Source organism: Aphelocoma coerulescens, chromosome 2 (assembly GCF_041296385.1).
Source record: "Aphelocoma coerulescens isolate FSJ_1873_10779 chromosome 2, UR_Acoe_1.0, whole genome shotgun sequence".
In the NCBI taxonomy this organism is placed as follows: Eukaryota; Metazoa; Chordata; class Aves; order Passeriformes; family Corvidae; genus Aphelocoma; species Aphelocoma coerulescens.
This window is the reverse complement of record NC_091015.1, coordinates 93,127,364-93,147,535: the sequence shown is the minus strand read 5'-3', so window position 1 is coordinate 93,147,535 and position 20,172 is coordinate 93,127,364. Positions and strand designations below refer to the sequence as shown.

General features: G+C 37.4%; 1 protein-coding gene across 15 annotated transcripts in view; it reads right to left on the bottom strand.

Moving 5' to 3' along the window:
• The window catches only part of SEMA5A (semaphorin 5A), a 318,019-nt gene that overhangs the window by 53,651 nt on the left and 244,196 nt on the right, over positions 1–20,172 (bottom strand). For all 15 annotated transcript variants that reach the window (XM_069004052.1, XM_069004056.1, XM_069004053.1 and 12 more), the window contains one exon: positions 12,533–12,680. In XM_069004052.1, coding sequence (XP_068860153.1) covers positions 12,533–12,680 — 148 coding nt within the window. The remainder of the gene's footprint in view (positions 1–12,532; positions 12,681–20,172) is intronic.

The window sequence follows — 20,172 nt, the reverse complement described above, 5'->3', positions numbered from 1 at the left end:
CCCACAGCCTTTAAAGTCATTTCCCCAAGAGAACACGTCAAATTTGAAGGTTAAAATTTGGGTTTGATAAGTGACAATTTTTAAAAATAAGCTGTATTCAAAAATAAGAATAGAAATTATACTAATTGAACTGTGTAGAGAGAAAAAGATGCCTAAAATTACAATTAACCTGCCAAAAAACAAAAGCCCCTCATATCCAATTCATAATAAATCTCTCTGATGGCAATATTAAACAATTCTTTAATTGCTGGGAATCCATTTATGAGTAAGTCCTTATCTGTTTTAAAAAGCAGTCAGAATGACGAAACATCTGAGGCTGACTCAGTTATTCCGGAAATCAGAGGAAGACTAAATTGACTTCAATGCCTTTTCGGGAAGGCCCTGTTTTAGCAGTGACAGTCAAACACTAAAACCACTTTTTGTGTCAGTTTGTGACTCCATACAAAGTATAATATGATTTTGAAGAGCTGCAGAAACCAAATGCTGCATTTTTTCCATAACTTTCAGTGATCATGGATTCTGAGTCCTCCTGTTTGACCACCCTTAGGGTGGAAGTGTGGGGCTATCAGGGTGCAAGTGTGGGGCAAGGGGTATTTTGGGGATTTTAAATGTAATATAACTGTTCAGCAGTTGTGAAAAGCTCTCTGCAGGAACTCAGCTTTTACTGTTGACTAAGCAAACTAGGTTACTGGTTTAACTGCCCAAGGTTAAGAAATATGAATAAAATAACAAAAACACGTATAATTTGGCCAACTGTTTTGTTGGGTTTTTTTCCCAGAAAAGCATAAAAAGAATTTTCTTTGCTGAATTCTGCTCCCTTGAGAGGTGACTCTACTCAAGAGAAAAGTATTAGGGGGGCTAATCCCTGACCCCTCCTCTACAGTACAAATGAACAGAGAGCTGGGTTCAGTACAACCATTAATGAGGGACATGACCCAGCAGAGCACTACAGGAGGGAAGCTCTCCAGGGGCAGTGTATTAGAGGCAGAGAGCAAATCCTTGCTGCCAATCAAGAAATCTGAGGAAGGGCAAAAAGAAATCATCATAACTAAACAGCAGGGAGATGAAAACACCCTGTAAAAATCTAAAAAGTGGGGTACAAACAAAAAATGAATGGAGATAATCACGAATCTAGCACATTAAACGTAAAAACACAGTAAGAGGCCAGAAAAGAATTCAAGGAAGTACTTTGTAAGGTCTAAAGGCTAAAATGCGCTCCTACTTCAAGGACATTAGGGACAGAAAGACTGCTACAGAGTCTACAGGCCCAGTATACTGTGCAGGCATACAAGGGGTATTTAGAAATGGCAAGACCACAGCAGGCTGTGCTATTTGAAGACATGATGGAACAAATAGATAAAATGAGCAAAAAAATGTCACCAAAGAATGTAACTACAGAAGCAGAAATAAGAAAACTACTACTAGTGACACACAGCTTCTTGCTTAAATTTGCCTTCCTATCTGAAGCCTGAAAGATGCTAAATGTGACATCACTTTTAAAAGATACATCAGGAAGTTCAGGGGATCTAAAAAAAATGAGCATGACATCTGAACTGGGCAAATCAGGGAAATCATAATAAAGCATGAAATTAGTGGAACATGAACAAATATGATTTGCTGGAGAACAAAATTATATGCTCTGCTTTTCTTTAAAAGGAACCTGTCAGAATCTCTGAAGGAGTCAGCAAACATGGATACAGGTAGTAAGCTGATACAGTTTACTTTGAATTCAAACAGACATTTCACAATGTATCTCAAAGGAATCATTCTCTCTTAGGAGACTTGCAGCCAAAAGCTAAATGAAAATGTATTCCTCTTTCACAGATAATTAACTGCTTAAGAGGTGGTAAATGGAAGAGAGGAATAAATGGTCAGTTTTTCACAATGAATGGTGTTCAGTATGGTCTGTGCCGTAAACATGTGTGGTTAAACCAATTCAACAGCAGGGAAAGTACTGTACCTAAGATGGCACCTACTTTCAAAAAATCACTCTGGTAGGTGTGCTGCAGAGGGAAAAAGGAAAGGGTGAGTATAAAGTTTAAAAAGCACACACTCTTCATCAGGCTGGGACTGCAGGCAGAACGCAGTTCTAAGAACGAAACTCATGAATAAATTTCCCCCAAATAATCAAAGGCACCTACCTCACAAAAGGCAAAAGATTAATAGTTCATTTTAATCTTTATTTGTCTGACTATATTAGGCAAAGAACTTCTGTAGCTTTAGAAAGGAGAAACACTTTTGTAAAATCTTGCACTCATGTTATTCAGATTTTCCTTTCCTTTCCACATTTCACCCTACCTGCCTCTCACAACACAGCAAATTCTGTTCATACATACTATTCTTCCTATGAAGTTTAAGGCAACATTAGTTAGTTTTCTTGGGACTATCATGGAAAGCCAATTTTTTCTTTATAGATAGGGTATCTCATATTATTTTAATTCTTCTTCAGTTTTACTTAGAAAATTACCCAGCAAATAAAAAAACCATTCATTCTGAAAACACAGGAAAGAAGTGAAAACATTTCCCTGGCTAGAGATACTACACAACACTGCATTTTTTACTTTTTTTTTTTTTTGTTTGTTTGTTTGTTTTTCAAAAACAAAAAAATTCATATGACTCCCAGCAAGATTTTGAAGGATTAATTCCTATAATCCACCAGTTGCTTTTTTTTCTTGCATTTTGTGTAATGGATCATTTTTATACTTCATACCAAATTGCTGATGATAGATTTCACTATATGTCTAATACTCCTTTTAGCCCATTTCAGAAGAAGATAATATGCACTGCTATTACTTCTTTTTCTGAGTACTTTAAAATTCTTTAACAAAATATTCATTCTGCCAAGCTATCTCACTAAAATGCTTCAATATGTGCATTGGGATTCTGGATCAGCTTTTCAGTATGGGCTAGGATGCATAAATTAACTATTTTTAATTGGGAGCTTAGTGCCTTTGCAAAGAGGTTTGTGTGCTCCTATGTGAAAGAATACAGTATACTTCCACTTTTGTGAATAGTTGCTTGAAAATTTTTGAAACTTCTGAATGAATCTCTTCTTATGCTTTAAATATAGTGAGCATACTTCATTACATCTTAAAGCAGAATTACAGGTCTTCTAGGTAGAGTAACAACCAGATATACTCTCTGGACTTCTGCTTGCTGATGTCATCCAAGGCTGTGAAAAGACTTAGCTAAGTCAGGCAATGCCAAGAGATGTGGGTCTGTTGACTAACTCTCATGTTTTTCATAGAGCTTATACTGAGGGGATGGGGGCAGAATAAACTCAGCTGGGAAAAAATGAAATTTTTGTTCATAAGTGGTATATCCACAGCAGTATGACATTACCAGAACAGTAAATTGACAAAGCCACATACAATGTCCTCACAAGCACCAACATATAAATGTTCTTTTATAAAGAATTCTGGAATCTGCCACTACCTTCATAAAAAATCTTCATGAAGTAAAGAAGGGGCTGCTTTTGAGCAACAGAGCAATAACACAGAAGAGTCTCGTGCTGAGCACTGTGCAGATGTTGGCTGAGTAAGTCTTGTACCTGACCTGGCACCTGGCAATCCAGCCTGTGGAATTGGCAAAGTATCTCTAACACCACAGGACAACTCTACTGTTGTGGGTGGGGGTTTTTTCCACTCTCACTTCTGGAGATGGATTGAAAGTACAAAGAGATTGAAGTGAATCTGTCCTTCCTTGGAATCAGATAGCAGAAAAAATACAGGTACAGTCTACAGCTGCTTTTCTCCATCTAAAGCCTCTCTGACAAGGCAAAGCAAGAACTGCATTTTGGGGCTGACCTATTTCTGGACCAGTCCCAGTCTGTGTAGGGGTGTCACAAATTTGAAACAAAAGACAAATGAACACCTGCATCTTTACAAAGTAGTAACTTGTTTCACTGATCTCTTGTGCTAGAAATTGTTATTACTAACAAAGCTGGAGATTTTCATAACAGAAACTGAAAGCCTGTTTTTACGCTTTCAGCTTTCTGATGTTTCAAATGAAATAACAAGTATTGTTCAATTAGAAAAGCTCTGTTCTGGAAGACACATACTTTTACTTTTGCCTGCATTTCTCTAGCTGAAAGAAATGTGCAGCATGATGCTGCTTTCAAGTAACACAAGAGGTCTTGATAGGGTGACAGTGACACTTTTTCCTGCCTTTCAAGCTGCAAGGACAAATCACTGTGTATTCTGGTAAATGACCTCAGTGTTTGCATGAGTTTATATTCTCAGACATGAAGAATACAATCCCATCTACTGGAGTATTCAGATATAAATATTATTATCTCAGAATGCTGCAATAGGCTGAGTCACATCATCCTGAAGATAAGTTGTAAATAAACACAGTGAAAATGTGTATTTGTCTTTTTTAAGGCTTGTGAACCTATTTGTTCAAGATGAATGTCAGACTTTGAATAACAACGTCTCTTGTTTGGTGGCTGTAGTATTAGAGCAGAAGTATTCTGTCAACAACTTAATGTGAAAGGGAGAAGGGACTAAACCAAGGAGGAAAGAAAAAGGAAGTTTTGATAATTCCATCAATAAATATTCTGAATTTTTTAATTATTTCCCAACCTCATATAACTTGTGTAAGAACTGGGCTGCCTGACACTATTTTCAATGAAAATCAAAATCCTACCACAGCCTAATAAATTAAAAATTACTATGATGCCCTGAGACTAAGTAAAAATAAAAGCTGGCACATAAACATAATTAATTTGGATGGAGTTCCATTTAATTGCACTCAGATGGCTAAGGACTGCTGTCAGTCAGCTCAGCTAACAAATCAGTCTTGCACTCATCAGGAGTTACTGCATTCGTGAGGCTATAAATGGCAAAAGTGCATATTACTTATTCAGGCTTCATCCATCCCTCAGTTTACTGAGGTCAAATTGAAGAATACTGAAACAAAACTCTGCTTTGTGTTAAGATCTACATGCGAGCAGACTTTTTGGTATAAAATGTGTAAATATAATTACTGTGTTTGCACCATACCATTTTAAGTACAGGTGAGTAAACCTAAAAGGCACAAAATGAATCAGAGGGACAATTTGTTGCAAACTGATTCAACAATCACTTACAAAGAGGAACATTGGAAATGCCATTCCAGATCAGATGTGCCTTCCCTGTTTATTGTCAAATGGCAGCACAGAAATAAGAAGAATGCTAAAAGCACAGCTCTCAATCTGATTGTTAGTATTCAGGAAAAAGATTTAAAACTTTAAAATTTGATTTACTATGCTAACAAAAATCTTTTTTTTTTTTTTTTTTTTGTCTATTATAATTCTACTTCATCCTTATATCCTGCACAATTTTAGTTGTGTGGAGTTTTATTGGTTCTTAAGATTTAAGCCTCAACAATTTCTTGCAACAAGTTACATCATCTAACAATGCCCTGGATAGAAATTAATTCCCTTCACAGGCTTCATATTTCCTTAAAACTCAGTATATTACACTGCAGAGTGCACAGAAATGCCAGCGTTCCCTCTCTAAACCTGTCATTAATTCATATATTAGTCCTTCATACACTAGAACCCTGTGTACTCTGACTTATGAGAATCCCAATCTTTTGCATTTCTTTGGAACACTTTCCCAAGCTCAGCTCACTTCCACCACAGGCCATATCCTTTAAAAACAGTAAGCATGGCTACAGAACAGTTTTATGTAACTGCTCTATCAGGTTTCTGAGGTAATTTTCAATGTTATGCTTCATACACCCATTTTTCTCATTTTGATTGCAACTGTACAATGAAGGTTGCTACTGAACTGACTGCAATAAAATTAAGGTTTCTGCATACTCAACAAAGACATATCTTTGTAATGGAAGAGACTTTGAAAATCAGAGATCAGGTGAAGCAGTCCATCACTACCTGTATCAATTTTTAATTTTTGTTAAATCTGGATTAGAGGCTTACTATACTTTTTTTTTTAAACACAAAAAATAAGAAAAATACTCTGTATTAAATACTGTTCTAGTTGTTCCAACAGCTCTCTCTTCTTTTTTTTTTTTTTTACAGCTCTCCCTGTCTATGTCAATTCTGATTTAATGTAAACACTACTTACATATTAAATAAAGCTACACAACCCATACATAAAAAACTAGATCCACAAACACTGGAATTAATGAAGCCTGATTTCCTGTAAGTTTGTATTTCAAGTTTTTTAAGTTTTCCTCTCTGCCCCTTCACATATCTCCTAGCCATAGCATTTAGGAGTCCAGCTGCTAAAAATTAAAAGAGATGCAGTGTCTAGTCCCAAGCAACACGTGTGCTGATACGTACACTCAGGTGAGCAGCACCTGACACCACTTGGATCAAACAATGGATTCAGCTGCAATTCTGTCTCTCAATGTAGAAACTAACTCCGTTTTTTTAAACTCTACTGGGCCACTGTTTTTCATGAAACTTGTTGCAATTCCATGTCACCATCTAAGACCACCCTCCAGTCAAACACAGTTGTAATGGGGGAGTGGGTGCTTTACTTAGGAGCAGAAGAGTAAGAATACCTGACAGACCACAATATGATCCTGGAAGTCCTATTACTTGATAAAACTAAGCTAAAACTATGCCATCTACTTTTTTTTGTGTTTTTTAGTCATCATTGACAGTTATGGATTACTTTCCAGAGATAACTGAATGTTCTAGGTCCACAGCAATGAAAAAAACTCAGGCTCCATGAAGCACAAGTCCTTAGGAAATATCCTCCAGTTTCAGTTTTGCTCATTAATTCAGTTCAAAATTAGTGCAGCACAAAACTTCAGCACCCAAGCTTCTTTCTTCCTATCTTTCTCCTTTTTCATTCACATTCAAAACTCATCCAGTCAAAGGAAAGTGAAGTTCACATCTCCTAACGCTGAGTCCTTGAGCCCAGCACGGTGCCTGCTGGGCACAGAATGAAGGGGGTTTCAGGTACTTGAGCTTTCTGTGGTTATCAGAGACAGCAGTGACCACAGCTCAAACACAGGGCCTCACAGAACAAGGGGGTACAGTATTACATCTAAGTATCAATAATGAGCACTACATCTACAGCACAGGCACCGCTGAAAACTACAACAAATAACGCTACCTGAGACAGGACACACTCCAGTGTGCCTGGTGTTTTAGGAAACAGTGGGGCAAATTCTGGCTGGACCAAATTGGGTCTCCTACCTCTGATCACTACAACTCCCTAACGGGATAAAGGCACTTGATCTTAAGGCACAATGGTGTAGGCAACTGGCTGTTGCCTACACCCAAAGCCTTGAGAAAGTTTATGGACAGTTACACTAAAATTTGTTTCCTATCTTTTTTTAAATAAGATTTGGACTTCTGAAACAAACATTCATGATCTGTATGACAGATACACATGTGCCCAATACAAAGTTCTTGAATGGGAGAACACTCGCTTTGGCAAACCCTCATAATTAGATTTGAAAGAGATTATAAATCAGATGGCATTGGTCCACAAAAGAAGTTATTTCACATGACCTGGAAGTCCCTGAAAGAGCTTGCTACAGGAATCTCAGAACAGGACTGCAGTCAGTGTCAGTTGTCACAGGCTGAATGGAATAGTTTGAAGTAGAGACAGTTTCCCAGCAGCTAAAAATATATTTCACAGCTTTAAATTACTTTCAAAATTACATTTCTCAAAAAAGAGATGCTTCACACTATTCTGTTTTAAGCAAGACAGCAAACAACTTACAGTTTAGTCTCTTTTTCAAAATCAAACAAATGAAACAGTGAAATGATTGCTGGATGTCTGCCCAAATACCACCTTAAAAAGCTCACATTTGGATATATATGCACATCAGTCCAACAAGTTTGTATTTCACATTTACCTTAACCATGAATGTCAAGCCATTTACCAAACAAGGTAAGCAGAAATGTACCATTGATCAATGTGTTTTAGTATTTTCTGAAACTATTTCTTATGATTTTGATCATTTTTTTGGTTTTACCATCTTTAAGTAACTTCTTATTGCTCACAATTGCAGTAGCATGTGCAGCATGAAAAGAAGAGAGGATCTACTTTGCTAAACTTTTAAAACATAAAAAAACCAGTTAATACCCAACGGAGTTTGCGTTACAGAAGAAAAAAGGATGGAAAAAGGAAATGAGCATAAAGAAGGCAAACGTCACATAAATAGTAAAATTTCCTATAAATCATGCTTGTGAGATTTCTTTCTGGCTTTGAAATACACTATTTTTCTTAAGTCAAATGGAAACTTAAAAAAGAACTCTAAAAAAAAGCATAAAAACAATCTTACTTTCTGTTCAATTTTTTGGACAAGACATTTTACATTTATTTTGTGAGATGGCAAGTAAAAAAAGGCAGACTGTTTTTTTCTGATGGACTAAGTGCTTCTGAAAACCTTCCATCATCAAATTCCCTTTAAAAAATTGATGGAAGAAAAAGTCTGACATTTGTTTTTTTCTTTTTCACCCTGTGTCATTACAAAAACTCTAAAATGCAGATATATTTTCTTTAAAAAGTTTTGTGTTCAGAACAATACCAGAACACTACCAGAACACTGAAACAATAATACTAATAATTAAAAAAAAAAAAAAAAAAGATTAGTGCAAAACTAGCTACTATTTTCTAAGGAACAAATAAATTTCCTCCTTTTTTTTTTTTTTTTTTTTGGTTGTTGTTTAATTCCACAGCAAAGTACAGCAGTATATGCCCTTTATCAGTCTCCCAGCACAAAAACTAAGATTAATGTATATGTTAGCATGACTGAAATGAGAACACAGACAAATATACACATAAAGCATGTCACCCAACTTGAGCCTCAAACGAAATTCCTCATTCTAATTATAATTCTTTAAAAAAGTTATTATTTTATTACTGGCCTGAGGCAAACTCAAGTGCGATTACGCTTCTCAGGGGAAAGCAGCATTTTCTGAAGGAAACACACAGCTTATCTGAGTATGCTGTAAAATCTGAAGATGTTTGTCCTCTGAGTCACATTAGCACAGTCCAGAGAATTCTGCAGTTCCTTCTCTAGTGCCTGTATCACCTGCATACATGAGATTAATACCTGTTTTGTGATCCACGTAAGCTTTGTATTACCAGAACTTAGCTCTCTTAAATTTGGTTGTGATGGTTCTATCTCTTATTAGACAATTTTAAGCAGTCTTTAGTAGCTTTGATTAACTTAAAGATTTTAACAGGTCCTTATGAATCCACATTTTGATTTCTAACTTCATCTTTTTGACCTTCATGAGTCTCTATGGTCTAATTCTCCTGTATCATATTGATTTATGGTTTTCTATATTCAGTGAAAATGCCTTCACTCCTAAGTCTCTGGTCATCCATTTTCATGTATTGAGTGCACTTAAGCAAGAGACGTATCTTTAAGATATCATCATGGTTTTCTCTCTGTGGAATATTTATATGCATCAAAAGATTTATCATTATTATTTTATAAAATAAGTTGGAAATAATGGTGGGGAGCTCCAGTGAGTCCTGATAAAAAATATTCAAGTGGCTTGGCTGATACCTGCTACAAGACAGCTGAAGTCAAGGAACCAAGTGATGAGAAACATGCAAAAATACAAACACAGGCACTAGCTGCCTGCTGTGATACTGCAGCCTAGGAGCAATACAATCAAACTAAAAGGAAGAAACACTGTTCATTAAAAATTATGTGGCATAAATCATTAGGCGGATACAGACAATAGCCATTAATATGGTAAAAGCTGCAAAATAAGGACAGAAAAATAGATTAGGATTGGCTATATTGCAGTCTCACAGCCAGGTTGCAGATTGGAAAACAGAAGAGGCAGGTTCTCCTAGGAAATTAAATCTGGTCCCCTGATACTGCTGGTAAGCACACTGTAAGACTTCCTTTCTTAAGTCTTATAAAAACTTCTGGTTTTGTTTTTTCTCCCATGATTCCCTACTGAAAAACAGTTCTAAAACCAAAGAATTGGCATGGTTGAAAGGGGTCCCAAGACAGCATTTAGTCCATCCTACACCTCTGATGCATCAAAAATTTCTTTTCATTTCAGAATGAAATGAAGCCTAACATAGTTACTGTCTTCTTAAATAACACGTTCTTCAGTCCTCTACCCTTTTTTCCTTTTCCTCTTCACAGGCCACAGACACTGAACTATTCAGCTGCAACTCGCGCTGCTCATATGTTGTGAAAGTTTCACAGAATTTATCCTCACTGAAGAAGGCAAACCAGAAACCTGGAGAGTCTCTTCATAGGTTAAAGCCATCATTTAATGGTTGAGAAAACCAGGCATTTTAAGTCTCTGAGTCTATTTCCAACTATGCTTTAATTCACATGCTAAATGTATGGCTCATAACATCTTTTACTCCAGACAAAACAAACAGGAGATAGTATAGATTACTACCACTTTCACTGCAACATGTCCTGAGATTTTTCAGCATCTCAAGTACTCAGAGATAGGATAAAAGTTTTTTGAAATAAACTAAATTCACTATTTGGAAAGATACATACCTTCTATAATAAAACAAAAAATTTGGCTGAAGCAGCAGAACACCCAACAAATAAATTTCATATTCGTGCTCCTCATTCATAAGACTTTATTAATATAAATATTTAACCCATTCAACAATTACAAGAAGGTCTAAAAGTATTTCTGATTGCAGTTTCTTACACTAATGAAACAAACTCTGAGAAGAAATAAAGTACTTTTTTTCCAGCTACCCTTAGTGACAAGGTCCTGCTATGGCTGCAAAGCCTCTGAGTCAAGACAGGTAACTCAGAGGTTCAATGAAAATTCAGTGATACTTAAACTGAACACAGACTTTGTACCACAGTCCTTTGTCTTGCAAGAACACCAGGGTTTATAGAGGATTTCTATGCTGGTTGGCTTTCCACTGGTGCCTAAGTTTTAGCAAGATAACTATGTACTCCAAAGCTTGAAATGATCAACACAATAATTTTCTAATTAATAAAAAGTCTCCAGAACATTTCCATAGCTGAACTGGTAACTATTCTGTGATGCAGCAGAGTATGTGCTAAGACTGTTAATAAATTACAACCCCCAATACCATTAATCTCTAATCAGTTATAATAAGTAATTTTTACACTAAAGGTTTTCCTACTTTCCTCACGGAGCTTTCCAAGAAAATTAGAACCACATATTTTTGATTTAAGACCATGGGAAGATTCTCTGCTAAATAAAATACTGCTATATTTCAAGAACATTATTATAGGATACTTAGGAACAAATTAGAGAGAAAACCTTCATATTGTGCTCTTTTCAGTGCCAGTCAGGAAGGTTTAACAATAGATCTAGACCATATGTCATCTTTTTTTCGTGTACCATCAGAGAGAGACAAGTATTTTGGAACACTTGGTAGAATTCTAAGTTATTAGGTTAATTCTTAAAGTTCAACTGAAATAAAAGAACAAGCCTGTTGGATGTTTTTAATTTAGTGAAAATGCAATTCTATCACCAGAATAAATTTCAGAAAGAGAAATATCCTGGGAAAACGCACAAAATCTTCAAATTAGAAAAAGGTAATAAATTATCCTTTCTTTAGTATTGAATTACTGCCAATCTAACAAATAGACCACAGATAATGACAAACCTCAGAATTAAGTCTCTCTGAAATTAAGACATGAAAAAGTTGTTTTAATTGTTAAAAGAAAAAAAAATTCTTCTACCTCTTCACCTACCACCTATGCTTGTTCGGATATAAGAAAAATCCCCTATGTTTCCCACATGCGTCTCTTAATAAATTGGGTATCCATAAAGCAATTCTACTCATTCAAATCATCCTACTGTAGCTTTGAAGCCTAACAGCTGCTAGGCTGCTGCTGTGCCAAGATCACTACTGCTGTCCAATCTCACCTCAGCACTTTCCTGGGGCTTCCATGCATTCACTTATTGGCTCCTTATGTATTCAGATGTGAAAATTAGCTTTTCTCTGTCGTACAGAACCTAGTACACTGGAGTCCTGGGCTCATAGATAGGGTTTCTATGTACTCCGGTGATAAAAATAAAAACCACCACAAATCTGCACGGACACATCTACATCTGCACCAACCTTGCCTCAGGAAGCTTATATCCTAGATGACAGTGTGAAAAAGCTGAATTATATATATTTCTGATTAATAATTTGTGTGGATTTCAGCACACAAAAGCAACACAGAGACAAAACAATGAGTGACTACTCAGGGATACAGCTTACAGACATACACAGATGCATTATGGGCATAGAGCATTAGTGATAGAACAGGTGGAAATGGCTTCAAGTTTTGCCAGAGGAAGTTTAGATTAGGTATTAGGAAAAAATTCTTCACTGAAAGGGCTGTCAAGCACTGGAACAGACTGCCCAGAGAAGGTGCAGAGTCACCATCCCTGGAGGTATTTAAAACACATGAAGATGAGGCTCCTGGGAATATGGTTCAATGGAGGAGTTGGCAGAGCTGGGGTAATGGTTGGACTTGGTGACTTTAGAATTCCATTCAAACTTAAATGATTTTATGACTCTATGACATAGAGGCATCCATGGCATATGGCCATAGATATTTGATGAAGAGAAAGCTGAAAATTCCTTACCACGCTGCAGCCAGGACAGTCAGGACCGTTTTCACATGTCCTGCGCCGTGCCTGGATCCCTCCTCCACACTGAGCAGTGCAGCGCTCCCAAGGCCCCCAGCCTGTCCAAAACACATGAGGGGGGCACAACAAGTGCTCATTGCAGTACCTGTGAGAAGAGAAACAAGGAGGTAAAGAAATCTATTTATTATCAAGACAAGACCTCCCCCAAAACCTCCCTCATTTGCATAAATCAGATAGATGTTTGTGCAGGGAAGTATTTTATATAAAGGGTCTTTCCCTACTCATTAAGCACTGCACTAACAGTTGTCATGCTACACTGAGTGTCTAAACATTTGAGTGGGGTTTTTTTAGATTGCAGTTTTGTGGGTGGAGCATTGGTTTGCTTTATTCAGTGACTTTATACAATCCATGCAATGCAGCCCTGTGATTGTACTGCGATCACGTAACCAAGATTAAAAACTACTTTATTAAAAGCAGTTGTGGCTATCGCTCTGGGGCAGTCAACCAAACCGAAGGCAAACATTCATGCAGGCAGTCTTTTATCAGTCTCCAGCTAAGAATTGATTAGGATCCATCTCTCTTGTCTTCAGATAGCTACACTTGCTTTTTGCTTTTCACAGCGTCTCTGCTTCTAGGGCAAAATAAAAGCTAAAGCAGTGATTCTAGGCACAAAGAACTGTACTTTAAAAATAATGTTATTACTTTATCTTTTGAAGAGTGTTTTTAGCTTCTATAATCTTTGAAGGGTTTCCCCGTAGGCTGAAAACCAATTCAGAGGCTTAGTTGGTTCTTGAGGGAAACACTACTGGGTTGTCATTATTGTAATGAGACATTCAGACATGTGCGAAGGTCCCAGCTTCAGCTGAGTTTTTTCAATTTTTGTAGAAACCTTAGATCCCTGATTTTTTGAGTGTGCCGTACAATAATTCGAGCCATAGCATATGCTGCTTTTTAAGGAACCTCTACACAAGCCCAAAGGATTTGTGCCATCAGCAAGTGTGACTGGGGCTCTCTAAGAGACCAAGCTGTTAGTTAGATAAAGCAAAGACGCAGCATAGTCAGGAAACAGACAGCCCTAAAGAAATTCTCTAATATTTTATGGATGCATCTGGGTAGCTCCTGTTCCAATACTGACTGTCCTGAATGAACAAATCAATCTGTTACAGTATTTCCTCAGTTTTTACACCATTCATCCAAATTCCAATTTCTTCTTGCCCTTCTAACAAGTTTTCATCTCTTGTCACTCTTCTACAGAGAAAACTGACTTTAATACTCCAGTTATTCATTTTCTACAAAAAGAGAAATGACAGTATGAACAGTTGTCATTTTCAACAAGAATAACCACAACAATTTTTTTGTTTGTTTTCAGAAAACCCCAGTATCTGCGAGCTCCAATTCTTCATTATCAAGGAATTTGAACATTTGGAACCTCTGTGGACGGCAAGAAAGTAATGGTGGTGGTGTAAGTAACACACAAAACTAGATTTATTGCATATGCTGGAGCCTAAAATTCAAACTTTGTCCCTAGGTCTGGGCAGCTCCATCCAAATTTAAAGATTGGTAGTGGAGTTATAGGCAAGTGACATTTAGCTTTCTGCTTCTGTATATTTAAGAAAATTATTCACAGCTTGTATTGACCTTTCCTCTGGAAATTTAGGAAAAAATGCCTGAACCCTCAATATTTATGAATCTGGTGTCAGAATTCTTCAGTGCATGATTTGGGTACACACATTACAGTTCACATTATGCCATCATTAAAGATACATAGGAACATTCTGTGCCTGGATATTCTTCCCCTAGAACTCCAGCTGCACACATTCTTTACCACATGCAGTCATTTATGAGAATGTGTGGGACAGTTTCTCTCTTTGATCCTTTGCTGAGAATGTGTAGTCAATAAAATATAGATGTAACATCAGCCTTTATTTGGTGAGATTAGTACATACTTTGCATAATTTCATCTCTTAATGAAGAGGAGTTAAGTTAATTTGGGACACACACACAGGCTAAAGCAAGTCTGCCATGAAGCTGAGAATTACCAATATTCAGCCAAGCAAAAGTAAAACTAAGGAACTTGTCTTGCCTTAAAATAAAGGCATGCACAGTGTAGCTATCTACAAATGAAGTAGTCATCTGAACTTGAGCAACAGCTCATGGGAAGAAACAGCCCTGTTAAAAATATGGTTTATGTTACCCTAAAGCAAGGTCATATAAATACACCCCTCGATGTATAGATTGATTTTCATTGGCTTTAAAAGCTACATGAGAGACAGACATCTAAGCGACCATTACTGCCAGTGGAAATTTTGTCAATACAAGCTGGGGAGACTAAAATGATTGATTTGAGGAAATTAAGAAATATACAGCAGAAGGACACAAATTACTGTTCTCCACAGCCTGTATTGACTAAATTTTTACAGACCACAGTGGAAGTTCAGACACCTGACTCACTCATAAACATTCACACTCATGAACACCTGAAGTTAGGTATGACAGATCTCAACTTCGAGAACAGTCAGGCCACTGTGCAGTGGCTCTTTTAGTATCTATGTGCCTGACCTCCCCTTCTCTCACTTAAGCAGGAGACAGAAAAGAAACCTAATAACAGTGACCCTTCTCAGTAAGCACTTCAAAGGGCTGGCAATTCTGTTATCCAACACTAATTAAAGATGCAGCTGAAAAAAAGCCCTAAAATCCCTATGCAAACAACTTCAATTTAGGAAACTGGTTTTTTTTTAAAGTCAACAGCAGAACTGTCCATTTTTTCCTTTTTTTTTTCAGGAAAACAAAAAAAAAAAAAGGAAAACAAACCAAAACCCAACACAGCAATCAAGTAGAATCTTATTTTCATTTCAGCCAGCCAGCCTCTGAAAACATCAGGTACGTTTTCACAGCTAGAGACATCCCTGCAATTGATCTTTGAGAACTGTGCTACAGCATGGGGCTTTGAGCCAAGTTTCATTATATCTGTCCTTGGCTGCATTTCAAGCCACTCAGCAACCCTTTTTCCCTTTTGCTCTTTCTTCCCATCTTAATTTTGTTCTCAGGACCCACAGGGCTAACATTTTACAGTAATTCAACAAAACATGCAATGCAAGAAACTTGAATCTGTGAAACCACTGCCCTCTCCCCTAACCTAACTGCAGTGAGGTCAGAATGGAGAACAACCTAGAGAAATGTGGGTTTTGTACAGCGACCCTTCACATTTCCCTTGAAGCGAACCCAAGTTCAAATGCCCTAATAAAGGAATTGTCATACTGGGGGAAGGGTGAATATCCTCTGTCCCGCTGTATCCATAGCTATTAGTGCCTACAGTAAATTTTATGCCTACAATTTCAGTACCACTGTTGTTACTATTCTTGTTTCTATAAAGAGCTCAACCTTTAGTAAGACATCAATTTATTCAATTTATTTCAGTGCTGCCATCCAGCACTGAGTACTACAGGCTAACTGCATGACAGTTACAAATATGCCCTTTTTACTCCACAGAGAGATGTTATTTAAACAAATACTTCTTAATTTTGAACTATATTATACTACCATGTGTTTAAGAAAAACAAACTAATCTTCATCCCTGTCTGCCCCTTCCTATGCAATATACTGTTCTGTGGTGGGCAGTCATGATTACCAGCTGGTGATTTACTGGGATGCACAGACTATACTGAGGCTGATGGGAATGTGAATTCCTTTAATTGAAGGCAGGCACACAACATGCACATGCCCTACTGGATTGAGATTGTTACACTGACAGAAATACCCATCCAAGAGACTGTGGAAGGGGGCATGTGGTCCCAGGGGCTTCTGTGGAAGAGGAGGCAGCAGAGAAAGCAAGGAGGATGGGAACAGACACGTCCCAGCAGACAAGACATCCATGGGAGCGCAAGCAAGCCAAAAGCCTTGTGGTGTTTAATCTGCCCTGCTGAAGTGGACTGGGCTTGTTCATGCTGCTCAGAAACAAGCAGTGCTACACAGAGCAGGCTCTTGACTCTCAGCAGTTCTTCTTTCTCATGGAAACAAGCCTAAAAGCTGCATGTTTGCTGAGAACTGTGTACAAAATAATGTGACAATATGTACTGCTTCTAATAGTTTTATACACCCCAAAATATCCAGGGCTTTCAAACATCTACTCTTCGTCTGCAGCCAGTTTACTTTTCTAATTGCTGTGGTTTTTTTTCTTTCTATTCTTTCCTGTGTAATAAAAGATAAGTACATCCACTGAAAGCAAGGAATTCTCATTTTAATGTCCCTCATTTCTGCACAGATAGGAGGGTGACCAGTGGACTTAATGAGGCCATATCTACAGCATCTTCCACAGAAAGGACAAACATTCTCACTCCATGATAATGTCAAGACAGGATACTACAGATTCTATAAACTAAGATCTAGACAATTTCCAGCAGCTTCAGTGAATATTTCTTATACAGGAGAAATCAGTGATATTAAGCCCCTAAGGAATTCATCAGGATGTCTTCCATCTGGAGTCTTAACTACAAAATTATTTTATGATTAGTTTTGTTACAATGTTATTTTTACTCCCTCTCCATCTTCTGTCTAAATGCACATCAGCTGCACTTCTGACATACTTCTACAAGAGGAATTTGCTTTATAATACGAGTATTTGCTGCTGTCTCTCAACTGCTTTCGACCCCTTCCCACACAGCCCTCTAGAAGTAGAGCATGAAACAGTTTAACCTACCTTCAATGCTTTAAATTGGCAAATATTGCCATTGATTTCAAGGGAATGGCCAGCAAGCACAGAGCTGCCTGATACATTAGCCATAATAGGATCATGGCTTTCATGAGGTAAAACAAATATATCTTAGACAAACATTTAGCTCTTAACATATGAACAAATACTCTCAAGCTGAATGTGCATTCACATCTGGAGGTAAATTTACCTCAGATATACGCTGCCTTTTCTGTGTTTGCTTTCTATGGAGTTATGTACTGGATTTCTACTGAAATCACTGTTTGTTGAAAAGCTGTTTCAAAGTTTGGCACGTAGACGACTGTGGAAACTGAATCCTGTATTTATACCCCTGAACATGTGCAGGTGATTAGAGTATGCACGTTTACAAAGACAAATGCACACAATGTGTAAACCGACTAATTAAAATTTTTGCTAATACTAAACATGTATTAATTTTGCATATGAGCTGGGTCATTAAAAAAGTAAACTGTTAGGCTATTTATAAACATTGGTTGATTTAAATGAGAAAATCTGAGAAGTTGCTTATTGGCACTTTGGATATGAAACCAGTAAATGTTTCTCAGGAGTTACTGCACAAGTAATATTTGTTCAGCCTGCCTAATTATACTGGGCTCAAAGAAACTGTTTTCATCTGGTGCAGATGTAACTCAATGAGAGTGAAACAGTGGAATAAGACTACTCTAAATGCTGGTACTCCATTGCCCTCAAAGCTCAAAACTCTCTACAGGCTGGCAGAGCCATGAGGACGCTCATAAAACTCTAATGGTCCCAACCATCTTCACCTCCACCCATCACAATGGGCCAAAAAGCTCTATTTAACCTGATCCTAACCCTGACCCGTGGTTTATCTTCTCACCTGCACTTCAGACTTCTCTCATTGCCATGATGCCACCTAGGATCTAAACTCTTGGTTGGATCTGGTCACAATCTCCAGGCTTACCCTGCTCCCCTGCTGCGGGTGATGGGATGGGCCCTGGCTGGCAAATGTCCCAGGACTTTCTGCTTTTTACAGCTCTGAAAAGATTTATCCAAGTACTTGGCTTAACATTGACAAAAATCCTGGCAAATAACTGATGCCTCATTCCTCTAGCTGCTTTAAGAATTATTTGACAAAATTTCCTAACTTACCGCACCCTCTGGAAAAAAAAATTGAAGTACTTAAAAAGATAATTAAAAGTATCAGGACATAACATGGATAACAAACAAAACCAGGGTAGAGGCAGGAAGGTCAGCTGTGAGCAAGCTGTGAGTGAGAAAGGTCCAGGGCTATTGGGAGTGAAGGGTCTTTCAAAGAGACAGGAAACAGTGACAGAAGAACTCTGAGAGAAAAAGGCATCCTCCAGTAAACTCACAGGCACATTCATCCCAGATTGCTGCTGAACTGGATGAAGACAGCAAAGGACAAATAACCTGCAGGCTACAAAAGCAAAGCAACATAAGCTTATTGTTCCTTCAGAACTGTTGCATACCAAAATTCAATCCTGCTGGGCTGCTATTATTTCAACTCATCATAAGTCAATTTCCAATTTGTAATTGCTTGTACAGTGCACCCATTGTCTAATGCTCCTATAATTCAGAAAGTATTTCTCATGGTTTTCTTTATTTCTGTGAAACTTCTTATCAGAATTTTATTCCATGTTAAATGAAAATGAACAATTACTATTACCATCTATAGTCCATCACCCAAAAGTCTCTCAAAACTAAATTATTTATTTTCTATATTTAGTCTTGTTGTGTCCTGCCCTGGGCTGACCTCTCAGTTCAGGAAAATCAATAACTGTTATTCAGGCTGGGACAGAGCTAAATAACAGCAGATACGATTTATGTTTGGTGGTGATGGCTTTTTGGTTGGGCAACCTATTTTCAGAAAGCAATTTACAAAATAACAAAATCCTCTCTTCTGCAATGAAACTGTAAATATTCATGACCTTGAAACAGCAAGAAATGTTCACATGTTCTGTGATACTGATCCTTTACATTTCAGAGTTAGAAAGACCAGGTCCCTGATGATCCATTAATACATAAATGTGTGATGCAACCTTGCTTCAATGAATCTAATCTGAAGAAATGCCAGAGTTGGTGTTTAATTAAATGCCTCACTGAAACTCTTCGTAAAGGTTACTGAATTTAGTTTACATCCAACAGCAATATAGGATACTACATCATCCATACAGAAACACTGAAGTAAGCTGTGAGTGCATATTGGGAGGAAACGTATTTGCATACATCTCTTGGAATGGATGGCTACAGGATTCCAAATTCTCACACCAATGCAAGTCTTCTGCTATCTAGCTTTCTGGTGTGCCTCTGGAGACAACATGATGCATACAAGAGTTGCAGTTTATCTGGATATATTTTAGCATGATTTAAAAATATATTTAATTCCTGTTAAAACTGTGAACAAAGAAAATTAGAGGTCCATGTAGGGTCCATGAAAATTAGAGATGTAATTAGGGTGCATGTAAAATGGAATGAAAGGCCTGAACTTGACATTCTGAGCTAGTGACAAAATACTTAGTCTGGTGCCAAAGCAGTACATGGTGAATTCAAAATCTGAGCTAACTTGATCTGCTCAGGGGTTAAAAAACATATATAAACAATTAAAATAACCCACCAAGCTTGAAACCTTACTAAAGATATCTGAGTTCAAGGTGTATCCTACTTACCGAATAGAAAACAAAGCCCTTGAAACTTCCTTCCATGATATAGAAATGCTTAATTCATTTACAAGAGAAAAAATGAACTCACAGCATCAGTAACATAGTGCTGTGAGCTTATTATATTTTGCTCTGAATTCCAGGTCTTGAGGCTGGGTGAGTTACAATTCAAACACAATGCAATCAATTTTCAAGGAGAATCAATTTTCAGGGTCTCAAGGGACAGCAGCACATTGCTTCAGCACAATTCTCTGGCACTTCCAGGAGCT